Below are 13,891 nucleotides of genomic sequence, written 5' to 3'. Positions count from 1 at the left end.
AAATAAAGTCTATTATGACTTTTGATTTTTGAATACAATTTCCTCAACCCTGAAATTATACATTACCTATACTTTGAATTATTATTTTGCCATTATATAAATATTCGTGCAATTCACCCATCTAATAGTTATAAATCTATAATCAATGTACCTTATTTGTAATTCAACGTACCCATAGTACCTCTTGGCCTATAATGTTTCACATATTTCATGTGTAACACTTTTAGCCGAGTCTTAGTAACATAAGATATCTTGATGTCCAGGTAGTGGTGGTCGTTATTAGTCGAAAAGAAAAGGAAAAGGATAACATTTAGAAAAGGGGAAGAAGATGCTTCCTACACTGCTGGCTGCTACAATCAACTTGCCTCAGCAGCTCCTTGCTGGAAAATCAAACTCTTTACACCCCTAAACACATAATTTAAACAAAAAAAAATCATCACCCTTTTGTCCTCTTTCTCCCTCCATTTGTATTAATCTATTACACCATCACATTCAAATCACCTTATTTTTTACTATAAACCCACCTTCTCAACCCTCTAATCTCCCCCCTTTAGCAACTCCCCCTCCTCCTAAACCAACCCCATTGAAATGTTTTCTCCGGCAACCGCCATCACTTTCTCTGTCCTCACCTTTTCCCTCCTCCTCGCTCCTATCTCTAGCGCCGCTATCGTCTCCACGAACGTGTTCGGGTTCCCCTTTGATCACACCTACTACGACACCTTCCAAGTCCAATCCCCAGCCACCATCAGCAACGGCGCACTCCAAGTCACACCCGACTCCGCGGGAAACTTTACATTAACCAACCGTGCAGGTCGCATTCTATTCAAACAACCTTTCGTTATCTGGGAATCGCACGGGCGTAACAACACCCGTGTCGCCTCATTCAACACTTCCTTTCTCATCAATATATTTCGCATCAACAATACCGACGGCACCCCCGTCACTCCTGGTGAGGGCGTCGCCTTCATCATCGCACCTGACCTCAATGTCCCCCCTGGAAGCTCCGACGAGTTCCTCGGGTTGACCAACTCCACCACCGACGGCAACCCCAACAACAAACTCCTCGCTGTCGAGTTCGATACCGTTAGGAACGGGCCTTACGACCCTGATGATAACCATATTGGTCTCGATATCAGCTCTATTAGATCTAACCACACGGTCTCTCTATCTGATTTTAATATCACTCTCGCGCCTACGGGGACGGTATTTCATAAGGTCTGGATGTTCTACGATGGCGGTGAGAGTAAATCTCTCACTGTCTACATGGTAGACCTCCATGACCAACAAGCCGAGGCGGTTATGCCGGATACACCAGTAATGAATGTGACCGGCATCGATCTGAGCAAGATTGTTAACCCGGTTTCGTATTTCGGGTTTTCCGCGTCAACTGGGGATGACATCGCGGAGCTCCATTGTGTTCTGAGCTGGAACATAACAGTGGAAATAATTAAAGAGCCTGGTGCTGGAAAGGTTACAATTGTTCTGGCAGTCGTTATCCCGGTGGCGGTAATATTATTAATAGGTATTGGACTAGGATGGTTTTTTTGGAACAAGAAAAGTAGGGGATCGATGTCGGACCCGAACATACTCGGAGCTTTGAAGAGCTTACCGGGTATGCCGAGGGAGTATGATTTTAAGGAGCTTAAAAAGGCCACAAATAATTTCGACGAGAAAAATAAATTGGGACAAGGAGGTTATGGGACGGTATATAAAGGGTTGTTACCGGTTGAAGCATTTGAAGAAGTTGCGGTAAAAAAGTTTTCGAGGGATGAGATAAAAAGTAAGGATGATTTTTTGGCTGAACTTACGATTATTAATAGGTTGCGCCACCGAAATCTCGTCAAATTACTAGGTATGTTTTTGATTGATTGGTTGATTTTATTCCTTAGTGTGTATTAATTGTTTGTATTGGTTTGTTGTGGTATTTCCTTTATTTGTGGGGCTCATTTATTGCTTTACTATGTGTTCTATTCTATTTTTGGGTATGTATGAATTGGATAAACTTATGAATTTTCGATTTTTTTTTATAAGGAGGTGAGTTGAGTCATGAAATCGTGAATTAGTACATGGATTATTTTTGTAGATAGTGTTGTTTTCCACTAAAAGATTGAAACTTTTGATCTATTTGGGTGAAAAAGACTAATGGAGCTTTTTGAAGTACTTTTACCACTTAAACCTTGTGTATTTTCTCAAATTTCAAAACATCAATGTTCTTACTTCTTACCAAGTGTCCAAGAAATGACAGTGGTGAATCTAGTCTAATTTTTTAGTACTCCGTAATGTGTTTCTATGTACATGTGACTATGTGAGTACTGAGTAGATTGTCGATTTTGTGTTCTCTTGCTCAATGAATTTTATCTGTTGTATCAGGGTGGTGCCATCAAAATGGGACACTACTACTAGTGTACGAGTACATGCCCAACGGCAGCCTAGACAAGCACATATTCTGCGGGGAGGACAAGGCACCCTTAAGCTGGGAGCTCCGTTTCAAGGCCCTGAAGGGGGTAGCCTCCGCTCTTCACTACCTGCATAATGAGTTTGATGAGAAGGTGATTCACCGGGACCTGAAGGCAAGCAATGTCATGCTTGATACCAACTTCAATGCTCGTCTTGGTGATTTTGGCTTAGCTCGTGCATTAGACCATGAAAAAACCTCATATGCTGAACTGGAGGAGGGTGTGCACGGCACAATGGGGTACATTGCTCCTGAGTGCTTCCACACAGGCAGGGCTACTAGGGAGTCTGACATTTTCGGCCTTGGAGCAGTCCTTCTTGAGGTGGCTTGTGGACTCCGTCCTTGGACAAAGAAGGAGGGCTACCAGTGTACAGTTGATTGGGTGTGGTCAATGCACCGAGATGGAAACATCTTAGGGGCAATCGACGAGAGGCTAGGAAATGAGTATGTAGCAGAGGAAGCAGAACGAGTTTTGCTCCTAGGTTTGGCCTGCTCTCACCCTACCGCAGCAGAGAGGCCTAAGACACAAGCAATCAAACAGATACTGTCAGGGTCGGTTCCTATGCCTCATGTACCGCCTTTCAAGCCATCTTTCATATGGCCAGCAATGGGTCCTATGAACGGCGCCACCTCAGAAATGACAACCGAGACCAACATCGCATCATCACAATATGATAACTCTCTTTGGACCCCCCGTTCTGATGTCAGCCCACATAGTGGTAGTGTATACTCCATGGCATGATAGGAACATTATATCATCAGATAACAACATAACAGCAGCAACAATTATGGCATTCCTGCTGTATTTTTTCCCTCTTTCTGGTAACTTTTCTGTCATTTATATGAAAAGTTTTGCTTAATTTTATAGTTCAGGGCATAAGCAATTAAGCACTTGAATTTGTGTCCCAATTTTTTTCCCACTTTATTTGTACATGGGGAAGAGGGTGGATTGTCAATGTAAATTATAATTTGATTATTTCATTAGTTGTGCTTGTACTCCTGTGTGTTGGTAAACCTGCAATGTATAAGCAGTTACTACCATGCTGATAAACAATGTTTCCGAAGGAAGACAGTGATTATTTCATAGTTCAGTGAACTCGATCAGTTTCGATCTCTTCAATTCTTCAGTATTTTATGATGCTCTTCTTTCCCAAGAGGCCAAAAGGATAAACATGAGTGCTAAATACAGATGATAAGTATGTGATACTGAACTTTGACAGGGACAACTAAAATATTAAACAGCACAATAATTTCAGTAGACCGGTCAAGTCTTTGTATAATCTTCTACTTTTTTAAAGTTAAGAGTTGTTAATGATCAATGTCAAACAATTAGCATCTACACTAACCATAATCTAATTAATTAAAAGGATCATATGTATGATTGACTAGTAAATTAGAGTTCTGCGCTAATCATCAATTCTGTTAATTAAATTAATCATATGCATGTTTGACTAATTATATTAGAATTCTGTGCTGACCAAGACAAATTGATAGCTCAAGCAATCATGTTTATCTGCTATATTTTTTTTGTCATATTTTATCTTCAAATTTACCAGTTCAACTGCTAAAACATATCTTCCAATTGCTTATATTCCTTCTAAATAAAACCATGCATGATTGCATGAAGCATGGTATGGAACAAGAGCAAGGAAACAGAACCCACAACCCTTGGATCATAACCGCGATTTTAGGAGTCACTAGTTAAAAACAAATAATGCCTGATCAGCAACTATGTCCATCATTTTCATGTTGTGTAAGATTGTCGTAGCAGAAAAAGAATTGGTGTAATTAAAATAGCAATAACACTCTTCATTAAGTAGATAATCAGTGAAATATCATCTTCAAGTGATATCAGATTCTGTAACAAGACTAACAACTATCACTTGAATAATACACTCAGTATTAAAGAGTGATGTCCTGTTTTAATTTATTTTATTTTACGGTGACAGGAAGATCCTTGTGCTATCATGCCCAACTTAGCATATTCTGTACGGCCTACTTACCTAATCGAATCAGCTCTAGGATTTCTCCGTTATGCAGCTTCTTTGAATTGCGAAGCCTCCTTACCTCTCTATATGTTATGGGAGCATAGAGGCGAGGGTGTTGAGCATCAACAAACTCTGCAGGAGCTTCAATTATTTTATCTTGTGGTGGTGAAAGGAATGTTGCAATTGACACACGTACCCCTGCACCCTTGCATTGAACCCGATGCTGCACATTGCGAAGAACCCCATTGCTCCATAGCTTTCATAGTTTCAACAATCACGAGTCAGGAATATCAGTAAAGCAATGAAAACAGAAAAGAGAAAATTACAGATGAGGGATTCTCATGTTCTTGTTCCTAGGCTAACTTAATTTTTTTTCAAAAAAGTATCTTAGTTTTATTAGAACAGAATTATAATGATCAAGACTAATTTAATGTAACTTTTGTAGTTCAAAACTGATTTCATTAGTAACATATGATGTGAAATTGAAGAATGCGAGGGGCAAAAATAACTTACCACAGCAACATCACCAAGATTGACAACCATTGTTCCCGGCAAGGGATCAGCAGCAACAAATTCACCCGAGTCATTCATGACTTCAAGACCGCCAAGATTTTCATCATCCTGAAGAAATGTAAGAAATGCAGAGTCTGTATGGATCTGTACACCCGAGGAGCCTATTGCCTCAGGGGTGAACCTGTACTTGTTTATTCTGAACTGAAGAGGCCAACCTTCGAAATTGTAATCTGTCAAACCCAAGCTCATCAACATCTTGCTTGCAATATCTATTGCAGCCTTGTGTGTTGCTCGTGCATAGCTCTCAATGATCTCCCTGTTAAAATTATACCCTTTGAGTAAATAACCCGATTAATATCTGAAATCATTTGCAACACAGACAGAGGCAATTTCCCATTGTTTGCTTATAAATTTGCACATACATTCTTCTAGCTTAATATTCACCATACAACCCGTATCCAAAAGAAATTAAGTCTCATAATTTTCTTTGTTCTCCGTTCAATACAATAATCTCATCATCAAAAGCATGTACTTGTATTATACAAAAATGGTCAAGTTACTTAGTATCATTCCTTAATCTGTTAGGTAGTGATGGATATGAATCATATGATCGATGTAAAACATACTTCATATGCATTAAGAGTTAAATGTAAGACTATTTTTCCGCAATTCTTAAGAATTTTACAATATTGGCATTTATCAAATTTAGCTAAGTTTAAGTCTTTTTGTACATTTGTACTCAAAAACTTGACTTGGAGTTCTTGTTAAATTTATATTACCTCATATTTTTCTTTAATAATTTAGTTTATAGTGAAAACAAATTTGGAATTATCACTAATCCGTTGTAGTCTAGTTGGTCAGGATACTCGGCTCTCACCCGAGAGACCCGGGTTCAAGTCCCGGCAACGGAAATTTTTGTTATTTTTTATTTTTTATGCAATGCCAAATTAATAATCTTTCCGTCCAAATTTATAATAGCAGTGCATTACTCTGTATTAATACATAAATGAAATAATAATATGTCAACTATATTGGACAAACTTTCTTTGCTCTTTTATAATTACATGGGAGAAATTATGCTGTCCAAAACTTTATTTAAAACTTAATCATCACTATAGTTTATTATAATTAAAACATGGTAGAAAGTGCAAACATTGCAATATTTAAAGAACATTCTCCCTCCGCGTCTTTTATATACATAAGGTCAAACCGAAATACCTTTCCAGACATGACTAGCTATGAGGCGCATCATGCACGTTAACCACCCTAATAATAAGAAATTAAAACAAGAAAACCTCCTTGAAAAAATGGGTAAAGGGTGTACCTTTGGTGGGGAGAAACTTGAAGCTGGGAACAAAAGTTAGAAAGAGAAGAAGAAACATCAAAAAGTCCCAAAGCTTCATAAACTGGATTATTTTGACTTGGTGCCATATACCCACTTCCTGGAATCACATCCACATTCTGCTGTTTGATCTCAATTGGAAGATCAAGCAATTCCTTTGAAACTGATTTCATTTCTTCCATTAATTTCAAGGGTACCCCATGATTTATTATTCTGAAACAACCCCATTTTTCAATGATTTCTCTTAATTTTACCGACTTTTCTTCAATTTGGTGTGCATCTATTACTGGGATTTTTCCTTCCATTTTCTCTCTCCTCTTTTTCTTTCAGTTTTTTTGGTGCTTGGTGAGTGTAATAAATTAACAAGCTGATGTATTTAAGGTAAATTAGAAGTGTAACACACCAACAATAGTAGATCTTTTATATAAGGAAAATGACTCATCCATTAAGGAGTTTAGTAGAGCATCAACACTCATCCGCCTTGTAAAAATTGCTTTTTATAACAAAAACGTAATTCATACAAAGTACATCTCATTAAGAATCAACGTAAAAAAAAAAAAGAAAAAAAAAAAGTAAGAGCTCAAACTATAAGTTGTACTTTGTCCGCTTTAAGCTTGTACATTTTTTTTAACCATCTTTCCGAAATGCATGTTTATATGATAATCGTCTTTTAAATGACTACCACTATGCTTAATTCTTAGAGTTCTGCGCTAATCATCAATTCTGTTAATTTAATTATTCGATCATATGCATGTTTGACTACTCATATTTTTTGTCATATTTTATCTCAAATTCATCAGCTCAACTGCTAAAACATATCTTTTTATTGCTTATATTCTTTATAAATAAAGCCATGAAGCCTGGCATAGAACAAGAGCAAAGAAGCAGAACCCTCTGAAGGAATTATGTATTCGTCGTGTGCAATTACTAGATATATAAATAGATCAAATTATGGAGATAATTAAGTTCGTACATTTGGGTCGTTGTTTTGCCATAGCTAGAGGTACTAACGATCTTTGGACTAGTAAAATAGCCCAAAGCCCAATTAGACGGATCCTATAAGATCACACAAAGGGGCTAGATCGAGCATTAGAGGACGAGGCCCATCACGGGCCTCATCACTCTAGGTGGCCGGCCATATGGAGTGGACAAGGGAGTTTTGGGCTTCGTGCCCTAGTCTAATTATAATGAGATTATAAATAGACTAGGTGCCTAGGTTAACTGATCAGTGTGATAAAACCCTAATTAGCAAACACGAAACCCAACCCCTCTCATAGTCCTCTCTCACACGGCTCTCTCCTCCTCCTAGGCGTCGGTGGTGTGTCGCGGTGGTGGTGGTTCGTGCGTTGGTCGGTTGTCTGTAAAGGTGGTGATCGCGGTTTTCCTCAATTACTCGACCAATCTAGTATTGGTGGACGGCTCGTTCGAATCTCGTGGACTAAGTAGAGGAGCAACGCTTGGGGCTCTATTCTCTCCCTGATTTGCCTGTCGAATAGCTTCGTGGAATTCACGCGTCAAAGGTATGATTATGTGTCTTGTGTGTTATGCATGTGATTCTTGGGATTGGTACTTGTTTGAATATGATTCATATTATTTCCGCTGCGTAGTACCTATAAACTCCTACACCCTCAACCCTTGGATTACAACCGCGATTTCAGGAAAGAATGCATGATGCCATGATCAGCAACTATTTCCATAATACACTCAGAATTAAAAAGTAGTGTCCTGTTTTATTTATACTATTTTTTTATGGCAGGAAGATCCTCGAGCTATCCTGGCCAACTTAGCATATTCTGTACGGTCTACTTACCTAGTCGAATCAGTTCTAGGACTTCTCCGGCATGCAGCTTCTTTGTAAAGCGAAGCCTCCTTAACTCTTCGTATGTTATGGGAGCATAGAGGCGAGGGTGTTCAGCATCAACAAACTCTGCTGGGGCTTCAATTATTTTATCAGGTGGCGGTGAAAGGAATGTTGCAATTGACATACGTATCCCTGCACCCTTGCATTGTACCCAATGCTGCACATTGCGAAGAATTCCATTGCTCCATGGCTTTCATAGTATCAACAATCACTAGTCAGGAATGTCAGTAAAGGAAAATAAAAGATTCAGGTTACATATGAGGGGTGTTTATGTAGTTATGTTATTGTTACTGGACCAACTCGATTCAGTGATCATCTGAATTTAATCGAATAAAACAGTGAAGAAATTACTATAAAATAGGCGAAATTAGCTTACCACAGCAACGTCTCCAAGATTGACAACCAGTGTTCCTGGCAAAGGATCAGCAGCAACAAATTCACCCGACTCATTCATCACTTCAAGACCACCAAGATTTTCATCATCCTGAAGTATTGTAATAAATCCAGCGTCTGTATGGATCTGTACACCTGAGGAGCCTATAGCTTCCGGAGTAAAGCTGTATTTGTTTATTCTGAACTGACAAGGCCAATTTTCGAAACTGTAATCTGTCAAACCCAAGCTCTTTGACATCTTGCTTGCAATATCTATTGCAGCCTTGTATATTCCTCGTGCATAGCTCTCAATTATCTCCCTGTTAAAATAATAGCCTTTGAATAAATAACCTGATTATTTTGTTAAATCATTTGCAACTTAACACAGACAGAAGCAATTCTCCATAATCTCTAATGTGCTTATAAATTTGCACATTCATTTAGCTTCATATTCAGCATACGGCCCAAAATAAATTAAGCTTCATAGTTTTTGTTGTAATCCATATTCTCATCATCAAAATCATGTAATATATAAACATGTTCAAGTTACATAGGATCATTCCTTAATCCGTGTCAGGCCTCATTAGGTTTTTGATATGATCGATGTATAACAATTATACCACATCAAGATAGTAACAGATGAAACAGAAATTAAGTCTTACAAGACTTTTACCTATCAAGGTGTTCAATATTCTCTTCATGACTGTGTTTACCTATATCTAGGGATGTCATTGGGGCGGGTCAAGTAGGAGACCCGCCCCATCCCGGTGGGGCGAGGATGGATCTCGGTTTGGCGGGTGGTGGAACAGAGATGGGGATAAAAACCATACCCGCCATGGGTGATGGGGCGGGGGTGGATTATAAGTTGTACCCACCCCATCCCCTGACCGCCCCATCCGCTCCATTTCGTACCCGCCCCATTCCCACCTCATACCCACGTCTATATATCTTTAAAAGCAAAATTATATACTTGTATACTATTTTATAAAATAATTACGTGAAATAAAATATTAATTATAATACTTTGTAGTACACTTATATTATAAACAAAAATGTGTGTAATATTAAGAATGTTTTTTTTTTTAATTATTATTAGGAAAATTTGTTCAAAAGGACCAAGGAAGGTGACTCTTTTGTTCAGAAAGACCAATTAAGCTAAAAGTTGTTGAAAAGGACCACAAAACACACTTTGGGTTGTTGAGGGGGACCACGTTACATTTTCAGGCAAGTCAACGTCGGAGTCCGACGTTGACTTACACGTGCTAGTCACGTGACTCATTAAGTTGGGTATTTTTTTTTTTTTTTTCCATTAATCCTCACTAATTCCCCCCAAAAATCACCTTTTCACCCAAATTTTCTATTTCTTCTTCCTTCTCTCTCCTCAAAGTGACTGAACCCTAGAATGAAAGCAAACCTGCAATTGCGCCTTTTTTTGTTGACAAATTAATCGAGATTACAATTGAGGAAAAGCGGAACAAGGTTAGTACTATGAATTTGGTTGCAATTTGTCGAATTTAGGGGATTTTGCTTGATGTTGTTCGTTTTTGTATTTCAAAATTGGATTTGCAGGAACATGAATATGGGAAAAACTGAAGAGGACTAAGTGCAATTTGTCGAATTTAGGGGATTTTGCTTGATGTGGTTCATTTTTGTATTTCAAAATTGGATTTGCAGGAACTAAAAAGACTTTACCTTTAATACCCAATTAAATGGCTACTCTGACCTCACCAACAATGGCAGAACACACTAAATGACATGAACATCCATTCGAGGAGAGAGAAAGAAGAAGAATTAGAAAAATTGGGGAAAAGATGAATATTTGGGGGATTTTCGTGAAACAGAGGGGAAAAAAGAAAAAAAAAATCATCCAACTTAATGACTCACGTGATAAGCATGTGTTGGTCAACGCCGGACTCCGGCGTTGACTCGCCTGAAAATGTGACATGGTCCCACTGAACAACCCAAAGTGTGTTTTGTGGTCCTTTTAAACAACTTTTGGCTTAATTGGTCCTTCTGAACAAAAGAGACACTTTCTTTGGTTATTTTGAACAAATTTTCCTTATTATTATAATCCGTATTAATTATGTAGGATTGTGTATTTGAGAGACGGAGATTAGGTGGGTCTTGGGTGGAGATTAGGCGGGTTCTAAGTGGAGATTAAGCGAGTCTTTGATAGGGATTAGGTGGCCGAATTAGGTACTCGGTTTCATGTGAATTGCGAAATACTCCTTTTGTTGCAACACTTCTCCCTCGAACTAAGAAGGGGAAGGAAGGAAGAAAGCGAGTGGGTAACACGAATTCTTCATCCTCAAATGAAGTCCTTCCCGCGTATTATTTTCTCAACGAATAAGTAATTCTGTAGGAGTAATTTTTCACTATAAATAAATGTGAAAAAGCAACCTCCAAGTTCAAGACTAGAAAAGAAATACGTATTTTTTCTATTTCTTTTCTCGAATTAAACAAAAGGATTCGCAAATAAAAGTGTGGGGGTGAGGCGGAGATGGTTTTTGAGTACTCGCCAGGCAGGGATGAAGATGAATATTGGAGCTGCCGTGGGAATGGGGATGGAGATGGGGATGAAAATGTTAGGTGGGGATGGAGATGGGAAGGCCAACTTCTGCCCGTCCCGTCGACATCCCTACCTATATCGTCAAGGTGTGAGAGATACAGATGTAGGTAAACTTGTAAAGATGTGGGAGTAAAAAACATGAGCAAAGAGAGGGAAAGTTATATGGTTTTTTACGCCCAATAGATGTATGCAACTTCCTAAGAGAGTATGAGCCATCTAGGAATGAGCTATTTTTGGTGAGGGCAAAGGTGTATCCAACATTATACCTTCTTGTTCACTTTCCTAATGATTTCTAATGCCTAGCAAGCTGATGAATTGCATTTTGGGAATCATTGTGAATGCTTCTTTCGTCAAATACATGCACTTATGTGTCCAATAAATATATATTGTTGGACAAAATTACGTAATTTTATTCTATGTTGTAGTTATTCATAAGTGATGGGTGTAATAATGAGGGAATCCCAATTAACCATCATGATAAACAAAAATCGTTTTTGTTTTCAAAAAAAAAAAAAAAAAAACAAAAACAACAAAAATCGTTTTTTAAAATGACATTTCTATAAATAAATCAACAAAATATCTCAATTAGCATTGCATTTTCAGTATTTAAATCAACATATATGGAACCAGCATTGAATAAAAGTGTAGCTAAATTTAACTCTATTGTACCCAAAATTGACTTGCTTGTGGCTCTCTAAACACCAAAAAAAAAAAATTTGACTTGGAGTTCTAGTTGAATTCATATTACCTCATATTTTCTTTACTATTACTTTATATTAAACATGCAATTTAATTATATTAGTCATCCGTTGTAGTCTAGTTGGTCAGGATACTCGGCTCTCACCCGAGAGACCCGGGTTCAAGTCCCGGCAACGGAAATTTTTGTTATTATTTTTGGAAGAAACAAAACTATTTCTATCTCTAATGTCCAAAAGCTACTACAGATTTACAGAATTTATTTTCGTCTGAAAAGATAGGACAATTAGCTCACAAGATTCCTATAATGCAATGCCTAAATATTTTACTACTTCTTTGCTCTTTTAATATTACATATTTACATTGGAAAACTTATGCTGTCAAAAACATTAATTAAAACTTAACCATCTCTAGTAATTATAAAATTAGTAGATTATAAATTATACCGTAATTAAAACATTGCAATATTTAATTAACGGAGTATATACGATGTATATAAATACTGATTATGTCATCCATGACGCACCAAAAAGAAATTAAAACAAGAAAACTTCCTAAAAAAAAAGGAGTAAAGGGTACCTTTGGTGGGGAGAAGCTTGAAGCTGAGAACAAAAGTTAGAAACAGAAAGAGAAGAAGCAACATCAAAAAGACCCAAAGCTTCATAAAGTGGGTTCTTTTCACTTGCTTCCATATACCCACTTCCCGGAATCACATCTACGTTACGCCGTTTGATTTCAATTGGAAGATCAAGCAATTCCTTTGAAACTGATTTCATTTCTGCCATTAATTTTAAGGGTACCCCGTGATTTATTACTCTGAAACAACCCCATTTTTCAATTATTTCTCTTAATTTTATGGACTTTTCTTCAATTTGGTGTGCATCTATTACTGGGATTTTTCCTTCCATTTTCTCACTCCTCTTATTCTTTGTGTTTTTTCTGTGCTGGGTGACTTGGTGAGTGTAATAAATTAATATTAAGGTTAGATTGTGTTATTTCGTACGGAGTAGCTGATGTATTTAAGGTGTACTAGAAGAGCAACACCACTAGTAGACGCCTTTATTAGCTGTCATTCTATAAAGAGTTTATTACTCCCTCATTGTCAAAAAAAGAAAAAAAAGTTTATTACTCCCTCTACCTGGTAAAGATTGCCTCTTACAGTATAACAAAAACGTATTTCATACATCTCATTAACTTTGTTTCATATTTTAGTTGTATTTTGTAACTTATTTAGGGTTTGTTCAAATTTACTGAATTGATCTGAAATGAGCTAAGCTGTAATAAATGTTTTACAAGAGAGGAAAATTAGGAGCTGAAATGAACTGAACTGATTGGAGCTGAATTGAACTGAAATAAAATTAAGTTGAAGTAAACAAGCCCTTAGTTTTATGTTTATTTTCAGTCATTTTGCTCAACGACTGACGATGGATGTATATTTTACTATACATTGATAAGCGAATCTTTTACCAAAATGGCTAATTTGACAAAAGTATTTACCAAAACGGCTAATTATAAAATTTAATTCCCAAATTACCTAAATTTATTGATTTGAAATGATATTATTTATTTATTATATTCCTTTGGACTGTTTAGTTCACTTTATGTTTTTTTTGGTTTTATTTAAAAAGAATTAGTTTTTTTTTTTTAATTTTGGTTTTATTTAAATTCTAATGCCATAGTTTAAAATATCCCATTAATTTGAACACAAAACAATAACAACCAACATAATATATATGCAGCAATTCTCAATTTTTAAAAAAGTTACACAACATAAACAACCACTCAAAAAAATGATCCAAACTTCCAATCAACCAAAAAAAAAAAAAAAATACAACTATTTTTTTTACACATAAAAATAGAAATAAATATATGTAAGTTTGATTTATCATATTTATCATACACATTAAACAAAAAAATAGTCCTACTAGCCGACATTAACAAATAGTATACAATTAATAGACATTAAAAAGATGAACAATACCTTAAAATCTCTTATCGTCGTATAAATTTGCGGTAGACTTGATAAAACAATATAATACTACTTGAAATTCCAAATTTTTGTGATTGATGTAATCAAGATGAAAAATTAGTGCTT

At 36.8% G+C, this 13,891-nt stretch overlaps 3 protein-coding genes and 2 non-coding genes across 5 annotated transcripts; 3 read left to right on the top strand and 2 right to left on the bottom strand.

The window, feature by feature from the left end:
- Nucleotides 1-271: 271 nt before the first annotated feature.
- On the top strand, nt 272-3,665 carry LOC145560249 (putative L-type lectin-domain containing receptor kinase S.5). The gene is made up of 2 exons (XM_081621508.1): nt 272-1,852; nt 2,371-3,665. Exons 1-2 carry the CDS (start codon nt 589-591, stop codon nt 3,195-3,197), a joined length of 2,091 nt encoding a protein of 696 aa, XP_081477634.1. The 5' UTR covers nt 272-588; the 3' UTR covers nt 3,198-3,665.
- Nucleotides 3,666-4,378: 713 nt separating this feature from the next.
- LOC145624562 (2-oxoglutarate-dependent dioxygenase DAO-like) lies at nt 4,379-7,185 on the bottom strand. The gene is made up of 3 exons (XM_081677618.1): nt 6,281-7,185; nt 4,957-5,272; nt 4,379-4,699 (listed from the first exon to the last, which is right to left on the bottom strand). Exons 1-3 carry the CDS (start codon nt 6,601-6,603, stop codon nt 4,451-4,453), a joined length of 888 nt encoding a protein of 295 aa, XP_081533744.1. The 5' UTR covers nt 6,604-7,185; the 3' UTR covers nt 4,379-4,450.
- TRNAE-CUC (transfer RNA glutamic acid (anticodon CUC)) lies at nt 5,795-5,867 on the top strand. The gene has a single exon. It is a non-coding gene; the product is annotated as a tRNA-Glu (tRNA).
- Nucleotides 7,186-7,230: 45 nt separating the features above from the next.
- LOC145624553 (2-oxoglutarate-dependent dioxygenase DAO-like) lies at nt 7,231-12,832 on the bottom strand. Its single transcript, XM_081677608.1, has 3 exons — nt 12,376-12,832; nt 8,536-8,851; nt 7,231-8,349 (listed from the first exon to the last, which is right to left on the bottom strand). Exons 1-3 carry the CDS (start codon nt 12,702-12,704, stop codon nt 8,101-8,103), a joined length of 894 nt encoding a protein of 297 aa, XP_081533734.1. The 5' UTR covers nt 12,705-12,832; the 3' UTR covers nt 7,231-8,100.
- TRNAE-CUC (transfer RNA glutamic acid (anticodon CUC)) lies at nt 11,906-11,978 on the top strand. Its single transcript has one exon. It is a non-coding gene; the product is annotated as a tRNA-Glu (tRNA).
- Nucleotides 12,833-13,891: the final 1,059 nt, after the last annotated feature.

This window comes from Chenopodium album, chromosome 1, assembly GCF_948465745.1.
Source record: "Chenopodium album chromosome 1, dcCheAlbu1.1, whole genome shotgun sequence".
Lineage (NCBI taxonomy): Eukaryota > Viridiplantae > Streptophyta > Magnoliopsida > Caryophyllales > Amaranthaceae > Chenopodium > Chenopodium album.
The sequence above is the reverse complement of the archived record's forward strand: the minus strand, read 5'-3'. Positions and strand labels throughout refer to the sequence as shown.

Excerpts from the sequence above, each read along its gene's own strand:
- LOC145560249 (XM_081621508.1), top strand. The coding sequence starts at position 589 with ATGTTTTCTCCGGCAACCGCCATCACTTTCTCTGTCCTCACCTTTTCC. Across the intron at positions 1,853-2,370 it reads AAATCTCGTCAAATTACTAG|GGTGGTGCCATCAAAATGGG; the intron begins GTATGTTTTTGA and ends CTGTTGTATCAG.
- LOC145624562 (XM_081677618.1), bottom strand. The coding sequence starts at position 6,603 with ATGGAAGGAAAAATCCCAGTAATAGATGCACACCAAATTGAAGAAAAG. Across the intron at positions 5,273-6,280 it reads CAAGTTTCTCCCCACCAAAG|GGAGATCATTGAGAGCTATG; the intron begins GTACACCCTTTA and ends TAATTTTAACAG. Across the intron at positions 4,700-4,956 it reads ATCTTGGTGATGTTGCTGTG|CTATGGAGCAATGGGGTTCT; the intron begins GTAAGTTATTTT and ends AAACTATGAAAG.
- LOC145624553 (XM_081677608.1), bottom strand. The coding sequence starts at position 12,704 with ATGGAAGGAAAAATCCCAGTAATAGATGCACACCAAATTGAAGAAAAG. Across the intron at positions 8,852-12,375 it reads CAAGCTTCTCCCCACCAAAG|GGAGATAATTGAGAGCTATG; the intron begins GTACCCTTTACT and ends TTATTTTAACAG. Across the intron at positions 8,350-8,535 it reads ATCTTGGAGACGTTGCTGTG|CCATGGAGCAATGGAATTCT; the intron begins GTAAGCTAATTT and ends ATACTATGAAAG.